The sequence below is a fragment of the Candoia aspera genome, chromosome 17 (assembly GCF_035149785.1).
Source record: "Candoia aspera isolate rCanAsp1 chromosome 17, rCanAsp1.hap2, whole genome shotgun sequence".
Classification (NCBI taxonomy): domain Eukaryota; kingdom Metazoa; phylum Chordata; class Lepidosauria; order Squamata; family Boidae; genus Candoia; species Candoia aspera.
In genome coordinates, this window is record NC_086169.1 from 6,360,120 (window position 1) to 6,385,467 (window position 25,348).

General features: G+C 47.6%; 1 protein-coding gene across 2 annotated transcripts; it reads left to right on the plus strand.

Moving 5' to 3' along the window:
• Nucleotides 1-108: 108 nt before the first annotated feature.
• RELA (RELA proto-oncogene, NF-kB subunit) lies at nucleotides 109-24,996 on the plus strand. 2 transcript variants are annotated; one of them, XM_063317062.1, is made up of 11 exons: nucleotides 109-201; nucleotides 7,269-7,310; nucleotides 12,307-12,458; nucleotides 12,891-13,039; nucleotides 13,193-13,284; nucleotides 14,454-14,588; nucleotides 16,330-16,434; nucleotides 17,250-17,462; nucleotides 18,587-18,667; nucleotides 20,818-20,895; nucleotides 22,947-24,996. In XM_063317062.1, the coding sequence occupies exons 1-11, from the start codon at nucleotides 147-149 to the stop codon at nucleotides 23,528-23,530; spliced, it is 1,686 nt and encodes a 561-aa protein (XP_063173132.1). In that variant the 5' UTR covers nucleotides 109-146; the 3' UTR covers nucleotides 23,531-24,996. The 2 variants fall into 2 exon arrangements, with proteins under 2 accessions (XP_063173132.1, XP_063173133.1); XM_063317063.1 differs by having other exon boundaries at nucleotides 20,821-20,895.
• Nucleotides 24,997-25,348: the final 352 nt, after the last annotated feature.

Here is a 25,348-nt window from a genome sequence, read left to right on the forward strand (position 1 = left end):
CGTCGCCTCTTCCCGCGGCCGGGCGAGAGAGAGCGAGGCCGCCCCGTCCCCCCGGGCGCTGCAGGGCGGCGGCCGCCCCTGCCCAGCCCGCGCAGCCGCTTGCGCGTTGCCGCCGCAGGCCGCGGGACCCCCGCCCGGGCGCTGCCATGGGGGACCCGCTGCCCCAGATGCCGGCCGCGCTGCCCTCGACCGCGATGGACGGTGAGTGCCCGGCCCCGGCCCCCGCCCCGCCCCGTTGGCTCAGGACGCGGCGCCCCTCCCTTTTTGGCCCCAAAGGGCACCTGTAGCTGCGAGGGAGGCCTCTCTTAGCCCCCCCTTCTCCGCTCCCCCCTTGTTCCCCCATCAGACCCCCCCCCATTTTGAGCACGTAATTTATTTCAGTGCCCCCCTTCCCTCTGTTCTTCGTCCTTCACTCCAGAGTCGTGTTTTTCAACCTGGGCCGCTTGGAGATGTGTGGACTTCATCTCCCAGAATTCCCCAGCCAGCTTGCTGGCTGGGGAATTCTGGGAGATGAAGTCCACACATCTCCAAGCTGTCCCTAGCCTCTGCTTTAATGAAGGGCTTCTGTCAATGTCTCTTCCCCTTATCCTTCTCCCCCATATATCCCTCCATCTTGCTTCCCTCCTTTATCGCCCCCCTCCAGAAAAGAGGCAAATGATCAACGAACAGGTTTTTATTCCCTCCATCACTTTCTCAGACATCCACAGGTATTCCCAAACACTGTGTTCCTCAACCGTGGCAGCTTGAAGATGTGTGGACTTCAACTCCCAGAATTCCCCAGCCAGCTAGGGGAATTCTGGGAGTTGAAGTCCACACATCTTCAAGCTGCCATGGTTGAGGCCTTAAAAGATAGGCTCTCCTCTTTTATTTACAAGAAGAGCATTATTGGGAGCAAATTTATTTCCATTTTTGTTTGGGAGAGAATCGGGGACACCAGGCCTTGGGGAGCTGGGTGTGAAGCAGGATCAGGCAGGGACACCATGTGACAATGTCGGGGGGTCTCTGACTCGCCTTGGCCTTTTCGATTGCTTCAAAAGATTTTCTCACAGCTCTAACCGGTGTAAGCTTCTCTGTGGTTTTTATGCACCTTCCTTAATGGATGCTGCGCAGGTGCGCTGCAAAAGTGCAAGTCCCGGAATTTCCAGAAGACTGGGCACACTGGCTAGGAATTCTGGGAGTTGTCCAACATTCCAGACTGGGCTGTTTCTGAGAAGATTTTACGATGTTCGGTTGTGGTGTTGTTTGTTGTTATTTTAACTTGGCCTACGTCGGCTTGGTGGCTCTTGGAAGTAACGCATGAAAAATATTAGGTAAGAATACCCTCAAATCAGGCTGGAGTGATTCACCCACACACACACACACACACACACACACACACACACACCCCTCCTTGCTTAACCCAGCTTGGTCTCGGCATTGAAAATGTGGTAGATGTCTGGCTTCCTCCAGACAGCATCTGTGCATTTTCAAAGATTCGGTCTTCGCTATTTCCTTGTTTGAAACTCTTGTATTTTCTCACTTTGTCTACAACTTCAATTTTCCTTTGGGCTGTCTGAATCGGCTTTTCATTCCCTTCGAGCTGCTGGCTCTTTAGAAACCAAGTATGTTGGAGTGGCAAATGTGTTAGTAAAAGTGCGTGGCCAAAACATGTCTTTGTTTTACTAGTTCGATCCCGTGGTTTCATTATTGCATGAGGTCATGCTTTTCTATTTTCTATTATTTTTTTGTAGCAAGGAGGTTTCTATATCCTCAGTGAGTTCTTTTCTGTTCTGAGTCCTTCGGAGCTTGCTTGGATAAAAAGAGAGAGAGTACATCTATAAAAAAATAAAAAAAATAGGAGGAAGCCAGAAGACTGATTTTCTGCCTCGGATGATGGCAGTCAGCCAGCTTAGCAGGAAGCAGGCCTGCAAATCACCTTAAGGAGCATGCCCTTTGTTTATGGTGGTTTACATGGCAGATTATGATCTGGAACAGGTAGACTAACACTGACCATGGGGGTTCTATTCCTCTCAGGCCTGTGTGATTGCTGAGGTTTGGGTCTCTGTACATCTGTGAATACGTGTGATTTTTCTTTTAACTCCTTTTGTGTTACTGGTCTCAATTGCTTAGGACAATGCCTAAAGAAGTTGGAGTCTATTCTCAACTCCTCAGTGATTCTGGGTGCCTTATATGTAGTTAAAATCTATCTATCTATGTACAGTAGTAATGATGTCCCATCTTTCTACAAGTTTGTATCAGCCCTCATTCATCATGGTTTAATTCATTTTTGTACTGCTGATTATGCAATTTAACAACAACAACAACAACAACAATAGATTAAATTTGTATGCTGCCCAGCGCTCAACGATTCTGGGCTAAAATGCAATAATAAGAATTAAAATGATATTGAACATATTCCTCAGAAAGGAGGGGATTGAAGCAGATTCCTTTTAAACCCAGATTAAAATCAAAGCTTTCCCTCAACACACACAAATGCTTATGTGGTGCCTCTAATAAAAAACATCTACCTTATGACCTCATTCCATCAATAATGGGGTGAGCTAGGAAGTAAAACAAATTAAATTGGTAACTAAGTAAGGTCAAAGTAATGACAGTGCAATAAATTGCTGCCTTAAAAATCCAGCTTTATGCAAAACTAGCAAGAGAACAGCCAAGTTTTCAGAACAGCAGCAGAGAGACAAAATGGAAATGTTTTTACACATCGCCTGTTAGTACGCCAGATACGGAGCAAGGCCTGGGAGTTAGGAATACAAACAACATTCCTTCCAAAAAAAAAAAAAAACCCAAAGTATTCAACAGAAGACATTCATGCACCACCTTTTCTAGGTGGAGTGCAAAGAAGGCACCTTGCTAACAGGTGCACTTTATTCTTACAACAGCCCAGCGAGGTAGGATAGGCAGAGAGACCGACCAGCTGAAACTCACTCAATGATTCCTTCAGGGGACCGGCAAATTGAGGGTGATGAAAATTCTTTCTAGCCCACCAACTAGCTGTCTGGTTGGAAAAGCCTGTTGGATTTTTGGCAGAGAACGTTGGAATTTGGTGAAGTCCAAAATTTCTTGCCACTGGGTCTGAAACTGTTGAATTTGCACCACTTCCTAGACAAGACATAAAGTGTGTCTGTGTGTGTAAGGTGGGGGGGCATTCCCAGGTGGGGGGGCATTCCCAGTACGGTGTGCCGTGGAACTTAGGTTTCGTTTTAGCGTGTCTGGTGAACCAGACCGTGCTAGGAAACCTTAGGAATGTGGAAAGTAGCCAAGCCAAGTGTGGGCTTTGGCTCTGCAACCATCATTGGCTAGAATCAGTTTCTAGTCCTCAAGTGTTTGGCTAAAGTCACCGTACTCTCTCAGTTCCTTGTCAAACCACCACCACGGAATTTCTGTTAATGTTTTAAAAAGACTTAGCTGTGCTGCCAGTCTGCCAGCTTGGGTGGTTTAAGGGACTAATTGTTGTTATGATGGGGTGTGTATCTGGTATCTGTGGCTACGAAATCTCAGGAATGTGGACGATAGCCCAGCCAGGTGTGCAAGTCAGCTTTGCAAAGATCATTGACTGGAACCAGTTTCTAGTCCTCAACAGCTTCCCAGCCCAGTGGGAACAAGGTCTGCTGAAATTTCCAAAACCAGAGGAACCGTGGGGAGAGGACGTGGAGGTGGAGGAAAAGCAAATTTGGTGTTCAGAATTAAGATGTCAACATCCTTTAGTTTGTTTGGAAGTTGGTGGCTTGAAACTGGGGTGAATTTTGGTCTCCAGGATAGGGAGAGGTCTACGTACGTCATGACCCCTTGGCGTCACTTTTCCCCCATTGCTAAAAAAACCAACTTGCAAAAAAAAAAAAGAGATTTGATCTGCGTTTAATGCCCCTTGATATAAAGCAAAGCCCCAGGTTTCAGTTGCCAGAGAATTAGGACGGAAAGTTCAAAAGCCTGGCGTAACATGCTTGGGGAAAATGCAGATTGGAAAAAAAGGTTGGAGGGATCCAGTTTCAGGGTTGGCAGAGCTGGGGGACAGAATTCGAGAGCTAAAGTTGGCTTAATTCTGGAGCCTGCTTGTTGACAGAATCAAACATTTCAACAGAGAGATTCCAATCCTGGTTATTTAACACGCTCACACGCTCAGATACCATTGGGGTGAATAATCAGCAGAATATTCCCCCCCACTCCATCTTCAATTTATGGCCCCCTCCTCATTCTTCTGAATCAGTGTTTCTCACCCTTGGTAACTGAGATGTGTGGACTTCTGGGAGTTGAAGTCCCCACATCGTAAAGGCGCTGAGACTGAGAAACACTGTTCTAAACTGTCAGGGCTTTGATTGAGGGATCTTTTTCAATACTTTGTTTTACTTTGATTCTCTTTGAGTTTTGAACTACTTCAACATCTTGTTCTTTTGAAGTCTTTGAGTTTGGCAGGATGGGATGGGTTCACCCAACATCCATAAACTGAGTCTGTTAATTGATTTAGCAACTGTGTTTTCCCTGACACATGCACACTTGGTTAGTTTAATCTGGGCTGGTTTGTGCCTGCAGCTGCTCAGGCTAATGGATAGGTCCAAGTCTTGTATAAATCCAGAAAAATGGATTAGTTCACGACCCAGATTAAGTAGGCTGGGCCAGTGAGTGGGCCTGGGCCAAGTTTAAATTGGATTTAAATGGAATACCATCGCTGGGCAAATGTACAAGGGTGGCTGTTCGATAGCATGACAGTTTGAAATGAAGTAACTAAACTCAAGTATTACCTTGCATTGAAGAATTGCACTTTGCGTGTGTTAAAACCGATCTCTGGAGAACCCTTTTTGGTGCAGTTCTGCAATGTTAAGATCCCCCAGTTGATTTGTGTTTGCGTGAGACATTCCACACCCAGCAATGCCCTATTGTGGTATTGACAGCCAGAGCAAGGTCCCTGTCTCAAAGAATTCCCAATTTTTTCCCAGGATGCAGAACAGGTAAAGGAATTTAAGTACCGGCATAACGTTCTTCTGAACTGCAGGCTGAGACATTGAGTTTACTACCAGTAGGATCTTAATCCCAGCAGAGACCCACCCAGGTTAGGTTTCTTGTGATCTTGGAGCACAGCGTTTGTGAGAACTGATGGATCGTTCTGTGGGGTGACCCGAAATTCAGAGTTGAACATTTCACCTCCTTTCAACCAGATCACCTATTTCAGTCAGATATATACACTCCGAGGTCATTCTAGATCAGTGTTTCTCAACCTGGGGTGGAGGATCTCCACTCCCCGATCCATCCAGATCACAGTTTTTGGACTTCGGCTCCCAAGAGTCTTAGCTGCCTGGGGGATTCTGGGAGTTGAAGTCCAGACATTTCACAGTTGCCCAGACTGGGAAACGCTGCTTTAGACAGATCAGGGAGCGAGCCGTGCAGCACCACTGCTGATCTTTGACGAGGAAAGGGGGCAAAATACCCCAAAGCTTCCTGGCCTTCTTAGGAAAATGTGGGGAGACTTGGCACGGGCTTACGGAGGGGATCCCGCTGGGAAAACATCATGCTGTTGGGCAGGAAACATCAGAATTATTCCAGTGGTGACATTGGTGATTTAAATGGGTCTGCTTAATGTTAGCCCAGCTGCAGGACAGCTGGAGACAGGCCTTGGCTTCTTAAAAATTCCTTGAATTTGTGGCTTCAGCAGACCCGTGGTCACCAGTGGTGCACTTTATTCTGTCTGGTGACCACCTTCTCCCATTTGTGACAGTTGCTTCGCATGATGGCGAAGATCTCGTCCTCGCCATCAGCCCATCTCTTCTGCCGTGATGCCATCCAGTGGGCCGTTGAGCACATTTTAATGTGGGCCCCTTCCCTTCTCCCCGCAAACCCACGAAGGTCTACAGTCTCCGTTTACCTGTGACTGTAAGAAAGAAAAAGTGTGTTTCTGACCTATCTCGCTACCAAACTCAAGTGTTTGTTTTGAACAGCTCTTTCCCAACTTACAAAGAAGGGTAAATAAATAATCTGAACCCTTCAGCATCCTGGGCAGTATCTCTGATGCCAAGAGTCCATTTCTGCAAACAGAACAAAATCAGAAATTTGCAAAGCTGTTGAGTGGTGTGTATCTAAGACAGCGTTTTTCAACCGTGGCAACTTTAAGATGCGTGGACTTCGATTCCTAGAATTCCCCACCCAGCATGTCCACCCATCTTAAAGTTGCCAAGTTTGAAAAACACTGCTGCAGATGTGTCAAAGCATCTGCAGAAGCAAATTAATAATGGCAATCTCCAAAAGTGAAATTGGGGCAGCAAATTGGCTCAGCTTGTGGGGTGGTGGTGGAGAATCTTTTTAAGACATTCATGCTGCTATGTTTTTTAATTTCCCTTCACGTCTGACCCATCTCGTCAATATATGAAATACTTGGAAGCGCAGTTTCTCTTGAACTTCCTCTTTTTCGGCTCAGCGCCGACTCTTCTGCTTCTGATCTTTCAAAATCCCCTTGCCCAGGGTCTCGCATTCTGCATTACATGGCCTGTGTTTCCTCTTGCCTCCTGTTTGCTTCCGGAAAGGTGGAGTGGGGCGTAAACTGGCATTCATCTCTCCCCGACAAAGCAAGTTAAGCAAACGTATTTGCAGCCTCCAAGCCGCTCGTTGATTAGCTTAAATCCCTGTCTGTTTTGATGGGTGATTCGGAGCTCAACTGGCATCTCTCAGGGTGGCCTACACTGCAGGGACGTTGTGCAAAGGAAATGAAGCCGAACTGAAAGGGAGCCATCGCTGCTGCCTTGTGAGATTGGGGAATGCAGGATAGGTAAATGGGCTAAAGAAACATCCCTTAAAGAAACTTCTGCCCTCTTGAGATCCGTATAGTGGGGCAGAAGGAGTGGATATTATGGCCCAAAGTCAAAGAAACTGGGAATTTTTTTTTGCAAACGTTCTGGCGATACGTGAACTCAGGAGATGCAATTGTTGTTAGTCATGCAAAACATACTAATGGAGTGATAGCCTGTCTTGGCAAAAGGCATTCCTGTGTTCCACATTTACAACCATGAGGACTAGCATTCCTGTTTTATTTTTTGAAAGGGAAGGCCGGTACTTCTTTGGCAAAGGGCCTGTTTCACCTCAAACCTGTTGAAATCAGGCCAAGAAATGCCCCTCTGGGATCATGGAAAGCTCCATGCTTAACACAAATTGTGGTGTCGTGGGACTTGTAAACACGGCAATTGTGGCTTAATTCAACCGATTATGGTTTAGAGAAAGTGTGGCCAAACCAAGCATGGAAAACACTTTGGGCACTAACTGTTCTTTTTTTCCCCTTCTCCTTTCAGATCTTCTGCCTTTGCTTTTTCCACCAAACTGGGGGCTTCACGGTAAGTTGCACATCCCAGCTGTTCTGTAAAAAAAAAAAACCTCCTCCAAATAAGGCCTATTCATTATTAAATATACCTTTAAAATGTCAGTCACCAAAAGCATTTGACAGGCAATACTGAATTTTGGGGGTGGTGGGGGTGTTAATGTGGCATGATAGGAGTTTTAGTCTGACTTGTTGGGAGCAGCTGCTTGCTAAAAAGTAAACCTCAGTGAATTTAAATTTGTGCCCAGAGTCATTTCAGAGTCAGGTGGCCTTCTAAATCTATACAGGTAGCCCTCATTTAACAACCATTCATTTAGTGATGGTTCGGACTTACAAAAGTGCTGAAAAACCCACATGTGACTGGTTCTCACACTTAGGACCATTGCAGCGTCCCACAGTCATGTGATCACCATTTTTTACCTTCCTGGCCAGCTTCTGATTCACTTAATGATTACGTGGTTGACTTTTTTGTGGAGGGCACTAAAGCAAATCATATAATTGTATTATTTTTTCGTTTTTTGCAAAGTTATGCAATTATTGTGTAATTTGCATAGTTGCAAATAAATTGTAGTTTAATTCAGTGCAAGTTGGTTTGGGGTTTGATTATAATTCAGGCACAGCCAGAACTTGGAAATTTTCATTTGGAGCTCGATTGCAGTCATCTGATGAAGTTAAATGGTGAGAGGTTCAAGGAAAAAAAAAAACTCACAGCAGAATCTCCTTGTGGCTAATCGATGCTTTAAAAGGGGGATAAGAAACTGTATAGAAACTGAGGTTTTCTATGGTTCATTTGCACAGCATGCCAAACTATGGTTTGTTCCACTATTGTTTATAGGCTGTCCTCCTATAATACATACTATTTATAGGGTTGGCATGACATGCAAAGCCCACCTGAGTGAGGATTTAGACGCCAGCTTACCACGTCTGTTCAGCTGGATTTGATTTGTGCAAAAAGTACAAGTTTCTAGTCCACATAGTTGTAGAATTGGTTGGGAAAAAATGCTACAGATTCTTGTTTGGTGGCTGGGTTTGTGCACCATATTAAGCCATAACGTGTGTGTTTTTTTAGTTTAGTGTGTTCTGCATACCCAGGAACAGCAGCATCCCAGTTGCTGGAGAACCCTAACAAAATAGGGCCTCTTTTTCTGAGCTCGATAATGAGCATTCCAAATGATGTGGCTCAACAGCATAACCTTCTCTTGCATTATTATGCCAGTAAGGACATTTATTTGCATGCTATTTGGGCAGGGTTGACATTTTACGGAATTTTGCAGCTACCATAAATCCTGCTAAGTGAGGTCACTGAGGTGAAAGACAAGATTGTTTTTGGTTGATTAAGTGCCATCAAATTGGTGTCGACTCTTAGACACCCCATAGATCAGTGTTTCTCCACCTTGGCAACTTTAAGACGTGTGGACTTCAACTCCCGGGATTCCTTCCATCTTTTCAGCATTGTGGGCTTCTCCAAAGATCTAGGTTTTTGCATAATGTGTCCGAAGTAAGATAATTTGAGCCTGGTTGTTCGCGCCTGGAGTGAAAACTTTGGGTTGATTTGTTCAATGAGTCATCAATTTGTTTTCTTGGCTGTCCATGGTGTTCTCAGGAGTTTTCTCCAATAACAAAGTTCAACAGTATCAATACTCTTCCTATCCTGCTTCTTCAAAGTCCAACTTTCACTTCCATAGAGTATCACAGGGAATACCACAGCTTGCACGATTCTGATCTTTGTAGATGTACAGGTAGTCCTTGCTTAACGACCACAACTGGACCAGAATTTCAGATGCTAAGTGAAGCAGTCATTAAGCAAATTCAACCTGATTTTACGACCTTTTCTGCAGCGATCATTAAGTGAATCACCATGGGCGTTAAGCGGACCACATGGTTGTTAAGCAAATCACGCGGTTCCCCAGCTGGGAAGGTCAAAACTGGTGATCACATGACCACAGGACACTGGCCATAAATGTGAACCAGTTGCCAAGCACCCAAATCATGATAACGTGACCGCGGGGACATTGTGATGGTCATAAGTGTGAGGACCGGTCGTAAGTCAATTTTTTAGCACCGTCATAAGTCCAAACCATCACTAAATGAATGGTTGTTAAGTGAGGACTACCTGTAGACACATCCTGGCATCTGATGTCCTTTCCAAAGTCTTCATTGCTACTCTACCCTGCGGCATATTTCTTGGCAACTGGTTCCTTCAAGTTTGAGAGTAGATCCTCAAAGGCAGAAGCTCCCCACCGTTTCAGTCTTTTCATTGTCGGTCTTAAAGGCTGGTTGCTGTATTGCACTGCCTGCCTAAAGAATTGCCCGGGTGAATATAAACATTTTATTTGAATTCCACACAAAGTTGCCAAGGTTGAAAAACACTGATCTAGTCCAACCTTCTGCAAGGTGCAGGAAAACCAATTAAACCACCTTTGAGACGTGGCTGTCCTGTCAATCCTTAAAAAGCTCCAGTGGTGGAGAGGCCACCCGCTACCTGCCAGGAAATGTTTCTGTGTCTCTCATTCATGGCCATTTGTGCTGTGAATCCAGCAGATCTTGGGGATTTCCCTTTGGCAGGAGTGCTTTTTAGTGTTTTATTTTTTTTCAGCCCGGGTGATTCAATACTTCCTTTTTTTGGCTTCCAAGCAAAGCAAACAGAAAGAGCATGTGGCTGGTGCCCTTGCAGCACAGCCTAGCTGGACCGAGGCTTGAGTTGGTGATTTAATGGCAGGTTGTTAGAGAGAAAGAAAAATTCCCATATTGCTCAAAGGTTGGATTGAGGAAATCCCCAGTTTTCAAGCGGGAGAGAGGCCTGGCCGCCTTAGAAAACCATGCCATTGTGTCCTGTCTGGTGCTTGAGTGGCGAAGGAAGGGAGGGGTGTCACGGACTGGGCCAAGTAGACATTCCTTGCATGCCCCACCCTGACGGAACACTGTTTTTTATTTATTAGGGGAAATTCTTCTTTCCTTTCTCCCTCTCTCCTTAATTTTTTTCCCCCACAAATCTTCATCTATCTCACCCTCTACATTGGGGAATTCACAGGAACTGACGTGACATGATGTGTTTGTTATTTATTTGATGGATGGATACGTTGCTGATGAAACTCCATGTGGGTGATGCCACATAAAAATGCCATCCAAAAGAAACCTCAATAAATAACAAAACAGGCAGTCTTCGCTTAACGATGATTCGTTTAGCGATGGTTCAGGCTTACAACAATGCTGGGAAAACTGACTTATGACCTGTCCTCACACTTATGGCCATCACCACATCCACACGGTCACATGATTGCAATTCAGGCACTTGGCAACCGGTTCACATGTACGACTGTTGCAGCATCCCATGGTCACATGGCTGGCATTTTCAACCTTCCCACAAGGAAAATCCATGGGGAGTTGTGTGATTCGCTTAATGACCATGTGGTTCACTTAACGACTGCTGCAAAAAAGTTCAATATCAGGTTGGATTCGCTTAGCAACCAAAATTCCAGGGCCAGTTGTGGTTGTTAACTGAGGACTACCTATAGAGCAGAACATGTTTGCATGGTTTATTTTTCTTTGGAGCCAAAGGAATTTGGGGATGATGAGTCTGTAGCCCCCCAAAAAATGGTGGGGAGGACTCTGTTTGAAAAATTTGGAGTGATATATTTCTTGGTGAAATATAACCTGTGTATATACGTGTTTATGTTGATAAATTGTTGGATAGTTTTGATACGTATCTCTGAATATTCTTAGCACCTTGTTGGACTTTTTACACCTTTTAATTCCACGCAGATTTATGTCCTGATGTTTGAAAAGAAATTAGCGCAGCGATGATGCTTTCATCACCGTTTTTTCATAAATGGGGGGACTTTGGGCAATCTTGAGCCCGCTGGGTGGGTCGGACTACGGTTCCCATCCGCAAGGCTGGGCATGATGGGGGTGATGATCCGATGCATGTGGAGATTTGTGTTGGTTCCCCATTTCAAAGAGGCTTCGGCTTCATTGCCGGGTTTTGGCAATCGGTGCCAAGAGATCTTGGGGCTTCAGGCTGCCAGGACTCGCTGGCCGACCTCCCTGGATTCTGGCTTTCTAGACGGGTGAAATCTGCTCTGAGGCACAGGAAAGTACTCTGCCCATTCTCAGCGGCACTGTTTCACTCCCTCTTCCCTGGGCCAAGGCATTATCGTGGCTCTTCCGTAGTCACCTGGAGTAAGTGGCAATTTGTACCCACGCGCAGTGGTTTTTTTCTCCTAACCGCCCCCTCATCGTACAAAGGCCGGTGTGCCAGAATGCCAGCCGTCGGCTGGGCCATGCTCCTCGGTTCGGGTTTCTGACTGTCATTGGCCGGGGCTTCTGGCAGAGCCGGGACTGTTCGCCCATGGGGCATTTAAGACCACCAGACAAGCCAAATCCGTTTGGTCTCCTGGCACTGAGGACAACTAGATGTATGTAAATATGTAATAATTGCTTTTGTTCGGAGTTCTGTTTGTTGGTCTGGAAAAGGGGGGGCCTCATAGAGTGTTAATACTCCTTCCTTCCCTCTTCTCTCTCTTTTCCTTCCTTCCTTCCTTCTTCTCTTTCTCTTTCTCTCTCTCCCTTCCTTCTCTTTCTCTTCCTTCCTTCCTTCCTTCCTTTTCTTTTTCTTTCCTTTCTTTCCTCCCTCCCTCCTCTTTTCCTTCCTTCTCTTTCTCTTCTTCTCTCTCTCTTTTCCTTCCTTCCTTCCTTCCTTCCTTCTTCTCTTTCTCTTTCTCTCTCTTCCTTCCTTCTCTTTCTTTTCCTTCCTTCCTTCCTTTTCTTTTTCTTTCCTTTCTTTCCTCCCTCCCTCCCCCTCCCCCTCCCTCCTTCCTTCCTTCCTTTTCTCCTTCTCTCTCTCTTTTCCTTCCTTTCTTCCTTCCCTCTTTTTCTCTTTCGTTCCTTCCTTCCCTCTCCCTTTCCCTCTCCCCCTTCCCTCCCTCCCTCCTTTCTTTCTCTCTCTCTCTCTCTCTTTCCCTTCCTTTCTACCTCCCTTCCTTCCTTCCTCTCCCATCCCTCTCCCCCTCCAGAACCTGCCCCCAGCAGCAACCCCATGGTGGAGATAATCGAGCAGCCCAAGCAGCGAGGGATGCGCTTTCGCTACCAGTGCGAGGGCCGCCTGGCTGGCTCCATTCCCGGGGAGCGCAGCACCGACACCACCAAGACGCACCCCACCATCAAGGTCAGTCTCCCACAGCCCTGGCGGGGAGAGGACTCTCCTCTCCTCGCCTGCCCAGAGAGACCCTGGTTTCCCAGAAGCTTCGCTTCGCATCGCATCCGCTTTAAAATCCAGCCCTCTCTGGGGCTGCCCTGGCCCGACGGATCCTTGCTGTGACCTCACAGCATGCGCGCCCTGAAGACGCGGGTGGCGGAGAACGTCCTGGGCATCCTTTCTGCCTTCTGACCTGGGGCGGGGGGGGCACTTACAATCTGGCCGTGCTCACCGTGACGGTGCAGATGGGGCAGCCATTTGGTGAATGCGCCCCACAAAGCCATGGCCCCCCCTCCTTTTCCAAAGCTTTCCTTCCCCAAACAGACTTTGGGGGAGTTGGGGGGTGGCCCGGAGACGCGCTTGGCTGGCCCCTGCCCCACACTTCCCGTCCTCTGCCCCCAGATTCACAACTATCAGGGTCCGGGGAAGGTCCGCATCTCCCTGGTGACCAAGGAGGCCCCACATCGGCCTCACCCCCATGACCTGGTGGGGAAAGATTGCAAAGAAGGCTACTACGAGGCCGAGTTGTCTCCGGAGCGCTCCATTCACAGGTGAGTCCCTGGGGCTGCTTTGCAGCTTTCTCTGGACAGCTGGGTGAGGATGAGGCAGACTTGGGGAGGTCCGCCTTGGAAGGACATCACCTTGTGGCCCCTTTTCCTCCCCGAGCAGGGCATTCATGCCTTGTTTCCCACGCTTCCCCCCAGCTTCCAGAACCTGGGCATCCAGTGTGTGCGGAAACGGGATTTGGACAAGGCCGTGGCTAAGCGGATCGAGACTGGGAACAACCCATTCAACGGTAAGGAAGGCCGAGCTGGCGGGGGAGCCCTAAAACTGGGAAACGGCCTCGTAGCAGCTCCTGTCCTTGGTTCAGAGGGACCGACATCTCCTGCTCTGGCTGGCCGCAGGGAACCTATTTTGCTTTTTTTGTTCGTCGAATTTACACAGCTGCCCATCTCACAAAGAAGTGACTGGGCGGCGCGCAACAGAGCTAAAGAACAATAAATGTGTATAAAACAACTGTCGTTATTATGAAACTTTAAAACTCTGGAAAAGTACAACGCCAAAAGAGAAGAAATATTGGGCGAAGAGCAGATGTGAATGACGATGGAGCCACCTCAGTACTTCACCAGTCCCCTGCGCTAGAATGTTCCTTCCGTACCTGTTTTCCAGTGGGAGGTGCCAGGCATCAAATCCAGCTCTTTTTTTTTCTAGTGCCCTATTAACCAAAGAAACATCAACAGTATAGACCACCTTTTCTCCAGCTGTCCGATTTCAGTGTTATACACCCATTTGGCACACGATCTCATTGAAGGGAACGGTGAAATAGTACAAACAGGTCAGAAAAAGAAAAAGAAGGGATAGAAAAGAAGCTTGGAAATTTATGTCATAGACAAAGCAAGTCTGGAAGATCTGGCTTCGAAGGCATCCTTGCCTCTTTGTTTTAAAAGAAAAAAAAGATTATTCGAATTTTGACCAGTGGCATATCAGTCTCTGCCATCCACCAGGGGTGGGTACAAGTAGTCCTCGCTTAATGACTATTCCTTTAGTGATGGTTCGGACTTACAACGGCACTGAAAAAACCATCCTTGCACTTAGGACCATTGCCAGGTCCCCACATCACCTGTTTGCAATTCAGGCACTTGGCAGCTGGTTTGTATTTATGATTGTCAGAATGTCCCATGGTCTCGTGATCCCCATTTTCGACCTTCCCGGCTGGCTTTCGGCCAGCAAAACCAATGGGGAACTGCGTGACGGGTACGGTACCCATTTGATCCGCACAATAACCATCCTGCAAATTAGGGCCGGGAAGAGGGTGAAGGAGACAATTCCCCCATTCCTCAGTGGGTTCCGTGATTGAATGTGGACTGGACCTTGGGTCTCCCCAGTCCAGGGGTCAACAGCTTAATTCTTAATGTCTTCTAAAACCTTGTTTTCATTTTTTTTTCTTTCCTCTTCCTCGCTCAGTGCCAATGGAGGAGCTAAAAGGAGACTATGACCTGAATGCAGTTCGACTCTGTTTCCAGGTCTGGATTCGGGATATGGGCACGGGGCACTTGATTCAGCTGCCTCTGGTGGTTTCCCAGCCAATCTACGACAATCGTGAGTGTTGGCTACAACTGGGGCATCACTCGGTCTGGGGAAAGAGGTTGAGTTGCAGGTCCAATCCTGAGAGATGACTGGTTTTGTTTAGGGGCAGCTTGGTCTCTGGGACGACTTCCATTTTATTCAGTCTTAAAGGTTCTAGTCCTCATGGAGGCCATCAACCAAGAATTCAAAACGGATCCTGACTTAAATTTGGTGGCGTATCATTCCCATCTGATGTGGGAGGGACTCTAGTTCAGTCACCATCATTTCACTGGGTTGACCTAATAGCCTAAACCTAGGTTAAGAAGCCGTCAGTGGCTGTGCTTGCAGGATATGGAGGAAGGAACACTTAAAAAAAACCAGCCTATTAACATAGGGTGGGAAATTTTTGAAGGGTTGGGAGCTGCGACCTCGACCAGAGTTTCTGGCGCTTTTGTTTGGTGTTTAAAGTCGGGGATTGGAGTGGGAAGGCTTGAAAACTCTACCCACCCCGAACTGGTCTGAAATTCAGCTGCTTGACTTTGGCTGAATTTTGGTGGCATGACGCCGGGGACCCCAAATGAGGCACGTGTGGCTTGAGAGTCGCCCACCTTGGGACGACATCCTGAGCCCCAAATCCCAGCCTCATTTTAGCCTGCATTTTGCATACCTGCCCTTCGGATTGGTCTGAACTGGTAGACTCCCTACCGAAAGGTATTTCCCCCATCTGGTGCCTTCTGGAGGGGGTGTAACCACCACAGGGCCCATCTTCCCCACCCAGCATGACCTGGAAGACAGGCATCGTAGTTCACATACCTGGAGGGCATTCTCTTGAAAAACTCTACCTTTAAAGGGTTTGTCAATTGTGGCTTTTGTTCCTTGGCACAGTTGAGGTTTCCCTGCCTTGAGTTGGCCGGAAGTCGAGCCATCAGCGCTGGTGTGTGGTTTTCTTCTATTTCTGTCACGCAAACCACTTTGGCAGTGCCATTGTGCAGTCAGGTGGCTGAGTAACCTTCTAAAACAAATAAAATCCCATCCCGTGGTTTTCGATGAGGCACACACCAGATTATTTACTGCATAAATATATACTTCCTTGGAAGCATGCCTCGTTGCCTTCAGCAGTGCCTGTTTTCACATGAACGGGTAGCAGCTTGCTTTCCTCCTCTAGGTCCAGCTCAGCATTTCCTTTCCTTCACTAAGCGTTAGTGAAAATAGGATCCTAAAGGTCATCTAAACTCACCCTCTGCTGGGTGCAGTTCCTGTAATACGGGAAGCAATAGGATGTGTTCCCGGTGATATTACTGGAGTGGGTCAGGACAAAATTCCCTCTCCCTTTTTGCCATTTGGAAGGCTTAACGAGGGGGTGTCTTAAAAGTCCCATATTGCCCTCTTAACCCCTCCAAAAAGAAAAACCTGCCTTTTTTTTTTTTTTTACCAACAGTTGTAGAGTTCAACAACATTCAGCATTCCTTTACGGCAATGTTTTTCAAACTTGGCAACTTTAAGTTGGGTGGACTACAACTCCCAGAATTCCCTAGCCAGCCATGCCATGCTGGCTAGGGAATTCTGGGAGTTGAAGTCCACCCATCTTAGAGTTGCCAAGTTTGAAAAACACTGATTTACAGTATCCCTTCATCCTTTAAAAGCCTCCCACAGACAGGAAAAACAGGCTTGAATATTTTGATCGTACCATGGCAAAAGAGATACCAGGGCAGCCACTTGGTCAATTAATTCTGCACCACTAACGGATTTTTTTTTCTTGTTCCCCATTCTGCAGGCGCCCCCAATACCGCTGAGCTGAAGATCTGCCGTGTGAACCGCAATTCGGGAACTTGCCTGGGAGGAGATGAAATCTTCCTTCTCTGTGACAAAGTGCAGAAAGGTAGCACGTCTCCCAACACCCCTGGAAAATTTTGTCCCTCGCTGGCAGCTTTTAGTTTTTTAGGAATTAGATCAAACAAACCACCACCAAAAAAAGCAAAAACAAAGAAAGGGAAAGGAATGCATGTGCACACCTGTAATCAGCGTTATGCTAAAGCGAAGGTTGAAGTGAAAATATGATTATAAAAAAAATAATAATAATACAAAAAAAGCATTACGTTAGTCCTCGCTTAATGACCACAATTGGGACCGGAATTTCAGTAGTTAAGCAAAGTGGTCATTAAGTAAATCTGACCCAATTTTACGACTTTTTTTGCTGCGGTCGTTAAGCAAACCATGTGAGCATTAAGCGAATCACGTGGTTCCCCATCGATTTTGCTTGCCAGAAGCTGGCTGGGAAGGTTGAAAATGGTGATCACGTGACCACGGGATGCTGCAGTGGTCATAAATGAACCGGTTGCCAAGCACCCAAATTGTGATCACATGACCGCGGGGACGCTGCAACGGTTGTAAATGTGAGGACCAATTGTAAGTTTTTTTAGCACCTTCGTTAAGTCCGAACCATCACTAAACGAATGGTCGTTAAGCGAGGACTGCCTGTTCTTTAAATGTCTTCCAAATGCTAGGTTTTATTTGGGTAGGAAGTATGCACGTGGGCATTTTCTTTCTCCTGCGTTTCTGTTCTCCGACGCCCAGGAACATGTTTTGAAAGCGTTTTGTCAGTTCAGGGAGGGGGCTACCCCTTGCCATGTCCCCTTTTGTGCCTTCGGAACAGAAAGTGTCGATCCCTTCCCAACATCTCGGCTTCTGTTCCAGAGGACATCGAAGTCCGCTTCTTCAAGGATTCCTGGGAAGCGAAAGGCAGCTTCTCTCAAGCCGACGTCCACCGCCAGGTGGCCATCGTCTTCAAGACTCCGCCGTACGGGGATCAGGCCCTCCGTGAGCCTGTGACGGTCCAGATGCAGCTGCGCCGTCCGTCCGACAAGGAAGTCAGCGGCTCCATGGAGTTTCGTTACCTCCCCGACGAAGGTATTTTTCTGGCTTCTCAGCCAACAGCAGTCGAGCGCGTTGGCATCCCCCTTTCTCCAAGCCCTTCTTTAAAAAATTTATTTGCCGCTGGGAACATCAGAGAAAAATCTCTTTTGTCTGTCGCCACTGGTGGGGGGAATAAAAAGACAGCTGCTTCACAGGAGGAGTGCCCTAATCAGGGCAAGTCCATTCTGAATTGTTGATTTGATTTTAATTTGATTAGGAAAATCAGTCCGATCTGATACGGACGTCGACTGGGGCATCTAAAACAATTTGAGGGAAATAACATTCCTGTGTATAAGCAGAAACGTGCAGATCGTACAAAGATGTACAATTGGATGGTCCATTTGATTTATAAAAATGATTTGTTTTATCTCATTTGGCTTAAAACAAGTTTTGGAATTGAATTATCCCCTCCCCCAACAGCTGGAAAGAAAAAAATAATGTCATGTATGGGTTCTGGTGGCCCTTTTTTATATAAAATTGCACTTTCAATAAATACCTCTTAGCTCCCAAATGCAGAATTAAAAAGAAAAGTAGATTTTTTTTTTTAAAAAAAGGAGCCAATTTACAATCTCAACCAGGACCTACAAGCTAAGGAGTGATGGCCCCAGGTGAGCCACTTAACCGCCCCCTCCCTCCCTTTGAGAAGCAGCCAGTGTAATTATTTTGAACGTGACAGACGGACAAAGTTATTTCATTTATGGCTGGGGCTATATGAGTTATTTAATTCTATTGAATTTAAGTGGAAATGAATTTACATTTGTCCTGAGCTAGGCCACTTTTCCAAATATACTCCCGCTATCTTGGCATGCCACTCAAAGTGTGGCCCTTGTCCCAGAAAAAGATTATTTGTATTTAGGATAATGCTTTGCAGGAGCTGGGAGACAGGACTGCAGGTATGACGACTTACCATATATACTCCCAGATAAGCCAAGCCCAATTTTGGGGGTGTATTTTGGCACCTAAAATTCTTGGCTTATCTGTGAGTATATACGGTAGGTTCCCAACCCTTTGAGTTTCTGCCGAGTGCAGGATAATTAAGAGAAATCTTTTCTATCCCCACCCCTTCCCAAACTAAATTGTCCTCAACCTTTTTTTTCTTTCGTTTCTCCCCTTGGCAGGCGACTTCCATCGAATTGAGGAGAAACGCAAACGGACTCTTGGGACTTTCAAGAGCTTTGTGCAGAAGACACCTTTTGCAGGTAAAAAGGTGGCTGAAGCAGAAAGAAACCGGTTGCGGGGAGAAGGGGGTAGAGGGGGCAGCCTCAGTTGAAAGAGCTAACGTGGGAGGTGAGGAGAGCCCCCTTTGAGTTGGCTGGGGTTGAGCAGGCGAGCAGGCAAACTTCAGGGTGCTTGGACTACAAAGCCCATCCACTCAGGCAGCATGTCCCATTGTCTAAAATTGTGGAAGCGCCATTCCAACCTCTGAAGGGCAGCGACTGGTCCTTTTCTGCTGGACAGGGAGGCCTGCTTTCTTACGACACTGGGGAACACTCACAGGTTCTGTCAGCCCAAGGTAGACCAGATCAGGAAACTGACTCTGCGCAAAAACTAGAACTCTGCTTTAGTATAATAATAAATAATAATAATAATAATAATAATAGCCACACAACACCCCAGACTTAACAATTGTCGATAAGAAAGGCAAAAAAGTCAGGACAGTGGACATTGCGGTCCCTGGAGACGGCAGAAGAGAAAGAACTGGAGAAAAATCACAAAATACCAAGCCCTGCAAATAGAACAACTGTGGCAAAAGAAGGCAAAGGTAATACTGATAGTCATAGGCGCCTTGGGTGCAACCCCAAAACAGCTGGAGCACCACTGGAACACCATTGGCCTTGACACAATCACCCTCCGTCAGTTGCAAAAGGCAGCTTCACTTGGAACAGCTGACATCCTGAGATGACACCTTTAACACCGTCTGCCTATCCCAGGTTCTTGGAAAGGACTCGCTAGGGGACAAAAATGCCAAATCCAGGCTAAACATCTGGCTGACTGTGTGACCAACCATAACAATGATTTGTTAAGCTTGCATGCTGCCCGACTTGAGAGACTTGACAGCCATCAAACAAATTACAACAGAACCAATAAAAGATGGCAGGCAGGACAGACCGGATGGGATGAATCTGGCAGGTCGGCGTGCGTTTTCCCCTCCCTCCCTCTTGTGCCCCAGGGAATTGGGGGGACCCAGTCTCATAACCCCCTTTTTCCAGACTTAACACATGCTTCAGCCCCTGTTGTCCTAACGGTTTCTGGACGCCTTCTCCAAGGTCATCTCCAAGGCTCCCTGCGAGTTCTGATCTGTCTCCTCCTGCATCCAGTTAAAACAATCGGGCAGCAAGGGATGGGAAGTCATCTTCTGGACTGGAAAATCCCACCCTGCTTAGGAGTAGGCAATATTCAGCTCAATGGGGCAAAGGCCTCCTGCCAATCTTGGGATAAACCATTCAGTCCGGAGCTCCAGAATATTCAGAATTCCCTTCCAAACAGGGTGTTCAGCCTGTGCACTGAAAGGCCTTCATAAGGATGGGCGAGCTGCCCTTGTCAACCCAGGAACGGAGCTTTTTTCAAATGTATGTACGATTTATTAATTAAACCGAGAGGCTGCCTGAGTGCAGGCAACTCTGGGTGGCTTATGCTCAAAAAAGCAAGCACAATAAAATAAAGAACTCATGTACGTCTGGGGGAAAAGATGTGTAATGCACCAAAGAATAACCATTGGGCTCAACACCCACCCTGAATTTCCCAGGCCATACAAACCTCAGGGGGCATATGGCTCCAGAGGGCAGACGCCGCAACAGAGAATTGACATCATGGATTCAGCTTGGTTACTGAATTAATTTATTATCTGTCTGTCTGCATTCTAGAACCCCAGAGCACACTTTGGACAGAGAGGCTGGGTTTGAGTAAACTGGTTACTGCATTAAGCCAGTGTTCATATTGGCACAATACGTGGAACCATAAACTATCCTGAAGGGTTGGGCTCGTACAATAGGCTGAGGAACCGAGGTTAAAACCGACCAAGGTTAGCGTGGGGAGGAATAAACACAGCCGCACGATGACCTCACTGATTTCAGGAGTAGCGTGGCCAGAATGCTGCTGTTAAAGCTTTAGCAACGGTGTTAAAAGGAAGCAACAAAACAGAGGCCGTGAGAACTCCTTGAAGAATTCCAGATTTTTGCCCGTTCAGCCCAAAACAAATCAAAGGAACAGCGGTTTCAAAAAAAAAAAAAAAAGCCCTCCGTTTTACTTCAGAACCACCAGAACTGCTCTTTGGAAGAACACTTTCTCAAAAAGGTAGGCACCTCTGAAGCTGAGACGCGCAGTTACCTGTTGTGCCTTCCTTCCTCAGCAGCAGGAGCGTCAGAAGCCCAAATTCCACGCTGCATTGCTGTTCCGAAGCGTGGAGTAGCACGGCCCAATACCGGTGGTAAGTTCCTCCCCGTTCCCAGACGTTTTCTGTCTGTGCAGAAGACGTCCGGAAGAGTTTGCAAAACTCTGTAAACCAGCCGCTTGGTTTAGGGAGGCAAGTGTGGAGAAGCAGCCTAAGATTCTCCTCTTTCTTTCAAATGGTTTGGTGATATCCAGCCCCTCTTCTTCCTTACTGTACAAGTAGTCCTTGCTTTACGACCATTCGTTTAGCGACAGTTCAGACTCACGACAGTGGTGGGGAAACCGACTTGCGACCGGTCCTCGCACTTACAACCATCACAGCGTCTCCCGCGGTCACGATTGCAATTCAGGCGCTTGGCAACCAGTTCGCATTTACAACTGTCGCAGCGTCCCATGGTCATGCAATCACCACTTTTGACCTTCCTAGCAGAATCAATGGGGAACTGTGTGGTTTGCTTAACGACCATGTGGTTCACTTAATGGCCAGAGTGATTCGCTTAACGACCGCTGCAAAAAAGTGAAATTGGGTTGGATTCAGTTAACCACATTGCTTAGCAACCTAAATTCTGGTCCCAGTTTTGGTTGTTAAGTGAGGACTACCTATATTCTGCCACCTCGCCTGGGGCGGAGAGGGGAATAGATCTACATGGGGATGGCTGCTATAGATCACTCCTCCCACACTTGGACTGCTTTAGATTCTTTCGCCACTTGGACTTTTTATTTTTTACTCCTATTTATATTATTTATTATTGTAATTTTATATTGTGGATTTTATTATTGTTGTTTTAATTGATTATTGTAAACCGCCCAGAGTCCCCCAGCGGGAGGAGATGGGCGGGGACAAATTAGATAAATTAAATTAAATTAATAAAATAAAATAAATATATCTGAGTTACCTAACTCCAGGTCAATTTTTCTCCTGGAATCCTGTGTTCCCCTGCTCACTCCAGAGCAGAAACGGGGTCCCCCACAAGAAATGCCCTACAAGCTGTCTCCTTTCATCCTCCTAAGATAACCCTTGCAATGCTTTTAGGCACCCCTGAAACAGAAAGGCTTAACCCCCAAACTCATTTTAATGGCAGAAGGGTCCTGAGTTACTGGATTCTGGGTCCAGTAGCCAATTTAGTTGCCTTGGAGAAAGTGGGTCTTGATCTCAAGCTTGTTTGGTTGCGGGGGGGGGGGGTGCCAAGCTGGTGAACATTCCTCCAAGGCACCTTTTCCATCTGTTTTTTTTTGGGGGGGGGGCGTTACGTCTTCTCCGCATGGAACAAGAGAGCCAGTTTGCTGTCATCTCAGGACCAACGTTTGACCTGGTTCACAGATCACATTAAGCCAGAGTTAATCGTAATTTGAGAGGCAGTCTGGTGTAGCGGTTAAGGCACCAGGCTAGAAACTGGGAGGCTGTGAGTTCTAGTCCTGTCTTAGACACAAAGCCGGCTGGGTGACCCCGGGCCAGTCCCTCTCTCTCTGCCCTAGGAAGGAGGCAAGGCCTTTTGGCCCGTTCCAAAAAATGCGGTCCAGAAAACCGCAGGGACCTGTCCAGTGAGACGCCAGGAGTCGGGGCTGATTTAGGGCGCACGTGCGCACACGCCTGAAAAACAGCGGAAGGAATGACTGGCTGGTGGGGGGACTTCCTCTCTCTGGGTGCCTTCCAAGAGAGGGGTAGCTTGTTCTGTTTTCAAGACGCTATTCTAGGATTTGCTTCCTTGTTCTCTCCCCCCACCTGGTTCCAGTTCTCTTTTCCTGCCACGAGAGAGCCCAAATGGGCTTCGTTTCCTCCGTTGCTGCTTTTCCCCAGGTTTAAGCACCCCCAGCACGTTTCAGCCATTGCTCCTGTAGGATCTGAAACTCTAATCCAGTGTTTCTCAGCCGTGGCCCCTCGAAGAGGGGTGGACTTCAACTCCCAGAATTCCCCAGCCAGCATCGCTGGCTGGGGAATTCTGGGAGTTGAAGTCCACCCCTCTTTGAGGGGCCACAGCTGAGAAACACGGCTCTAATCATCTCAGACTTGGAGAAAGCTGCTTTAGCCTCTCATTAGCTTTGGCCCCAGCCCAGTTTCCGTATTAAGACGTGGTTTCTTCTCTCCAGCTGTGCCAGGCCTCCTAGGCGCATCAGGGCAGTCGGCTCTGCTGCAGGCCCAGAAGCCCCAGGTCGTGACTCAGACTCCCACCAGCTTCTTCGTCGGGCCCAGCCACCCCACCCCGCCGCCACCACAGGCTGTGATCTCCAGCTTCAGCACGGTCAACATGGAGGAGCTGTCGTGCCTGGGCGTCTCCTCGCAGGTCCAGCCCTCCGCCTTGGACACGGAAACCACCATTGCGGACGCCTTCCTGCACCTCCACTTCGAAGGCGGGGATGCGCTGGGGGGCATCTTGGACGACGCCCCCTACAGCAGCCTGGACAGCATCAACACCACCGAGTTCCGGCAGCTGCTCAGCGAGGGAGCGGGCCCCGCAGCCGGGCCGGACAGCCAGGGGACTCTGCTGACATACCCAGAGTCCATCACCCGCCTGGTCAGCCAGCGGAGGGCAGGAGGGGAGCCCGGGGACAGCGGGGGGGGCGGCAGTTCGACCCACAACAGCTTCCTCAATGGCCTTCTGGGGGCCCTTCCCGCCGAGGACAGCTTTTCGTCCATGGTGGATCTGGATTTGAACTCGCTTCTCAACTCGTAAGCTGGCCCCTCTGGACTCAGGGGCCCGAACTCCAAGGGGCCCACTTGCCCTTTCAATCGAGACTCGCTGCGGGCTCTCGGCCCACTGTGCTTCCAGCTGTTCTTTGGGACGTGGTGTGGAGGGGCAGCCTTCAAAGCGGGGGCTTGGCCTCTGTTCTGTTCCCCCCCTCCGTGCCACCTCTTCCTGGCACTAGCTGCACGCCCGTGGGAGGTGAGCGTGGCCTGGCTTTGACTGTTTTCTGCCTCCTGACCTGGCAGATCCTCTTCTTGCTACCCTATCAAAATGCCGCAGTTGTTTTTTAAGAAGCTAAAACTTCATGGTGTTTGAAGACTTTTTTTTTTTAAATGCTGTAGATTTGTGCAAAACAAGCAGGTAATACCCCACTGTGTTGCCGCCAGCTTGCCTCCTTCCTGCTCGCGTGGCCTAAGTTGGCCAACTTTTTAAAAGATTGTGTAGAATTCCTGTGCCTTTAACAAGGCGGCCGTCAGCTATTGCACTGATGAAGTGCCTGTTACTTTTTTTTTTTTTTTAAGACACAGAAAGTTTATTGGGGTGCCTTTTTTTGCAACAGTTTTGCGTTGTCACAGCTCCGTCTGCAAGAAGACATGCCAGAGCAAATCCCTGGATTCTCCCCCCCCCGGACTAGGGATTCCATTTTTAAGCAAAGGCTTAAGACAGGATCCTTCCGCTAGCGGGGAGAAAATGGTTCTTGCTGGGCTTTCCGGCTGGAGTGGGTCTGTCTGAGGGTGCACTTGTGCTTGAGATCAGCCACAAGGCCAGTCCAGAGAGTGAAGGACGCAGAAGTGAACCAAGTCTTCACACCTTTCTGCTGGCTGATGCTGAAATGTTCAGGCTTCTGTTCTCCTCCTTCCTAGTAAGAAAAACCAGGGGGATTTCATTCACCTAATAATGCACAGAACTTGGTTAACCGGAACCTGGGTTTGTGGAGTTCACCCAGCGTGTGGAAGCATCAGCTCACCATGCTGGCTGGGTTAATACGGCACCCAAAGCCACGCAAAAATTATCGAGGCGTAGTGCATTGTGAGTGTGGCTGACATCAGAACAGGGGATAAGCAGCTTTTTCCTGCCTGCCTTCATGCGCTTGAGCAAAAACCCAGTTAGGGGGAGTTGCAGAGAAAAGTCGGTTTAGGCCAGATGGAGGGTAACCACATACATCCCCCCCGCTTAGCTGTGGATTCAGACGGGGCTAATGTTCCCCTCATCTGTCCCACAGGGTACAAAGGGAGGAGCTGTGTCACAACCCTGCTGCCTTATTTCTTTTTATAAACAGTATGCTACATTTAAAAGGGAAAAAAAAGGGAGAGTGGACCTGTAAAGCTTAATTAACCTTTTACTTTTTCAAGTGCATTTCTTTCCTTTTGGGCAATGTAAACTGACCGTTCCTCCTTTGTTTTCTCCTCACTGTAGCAGGTTCTAATAAACTAAAGCCTCACCATTGCAATGTATTAAGGTGTATATTTTGATTCTGAATGGGGATTCTCCAAAGTCTTACTTAGTCAACCCTTGCCTCTACAGGCAGTCCTCACATAACAACCGTTTAGTGATGGTTCAGACTTATGACAGTGCTAAAAAAGCAACTTACAACTGGTCCTCACACTTATGACCGTTGCAGCATCCCTGCGGTCAGGTGATCACAATTTGGGTGCATGGCAACCGGGTCACATTTATGACCATTGCAGTGTCCCATGGTCATGGGATCACCATTTTCAACCTTCTCAGCCAGCTTCTGGCAAACAAAATCAGTGGCGAGCTGCGTGATTTGCTTAACCACCACATGGTTGGTTTTAACGCCCACAG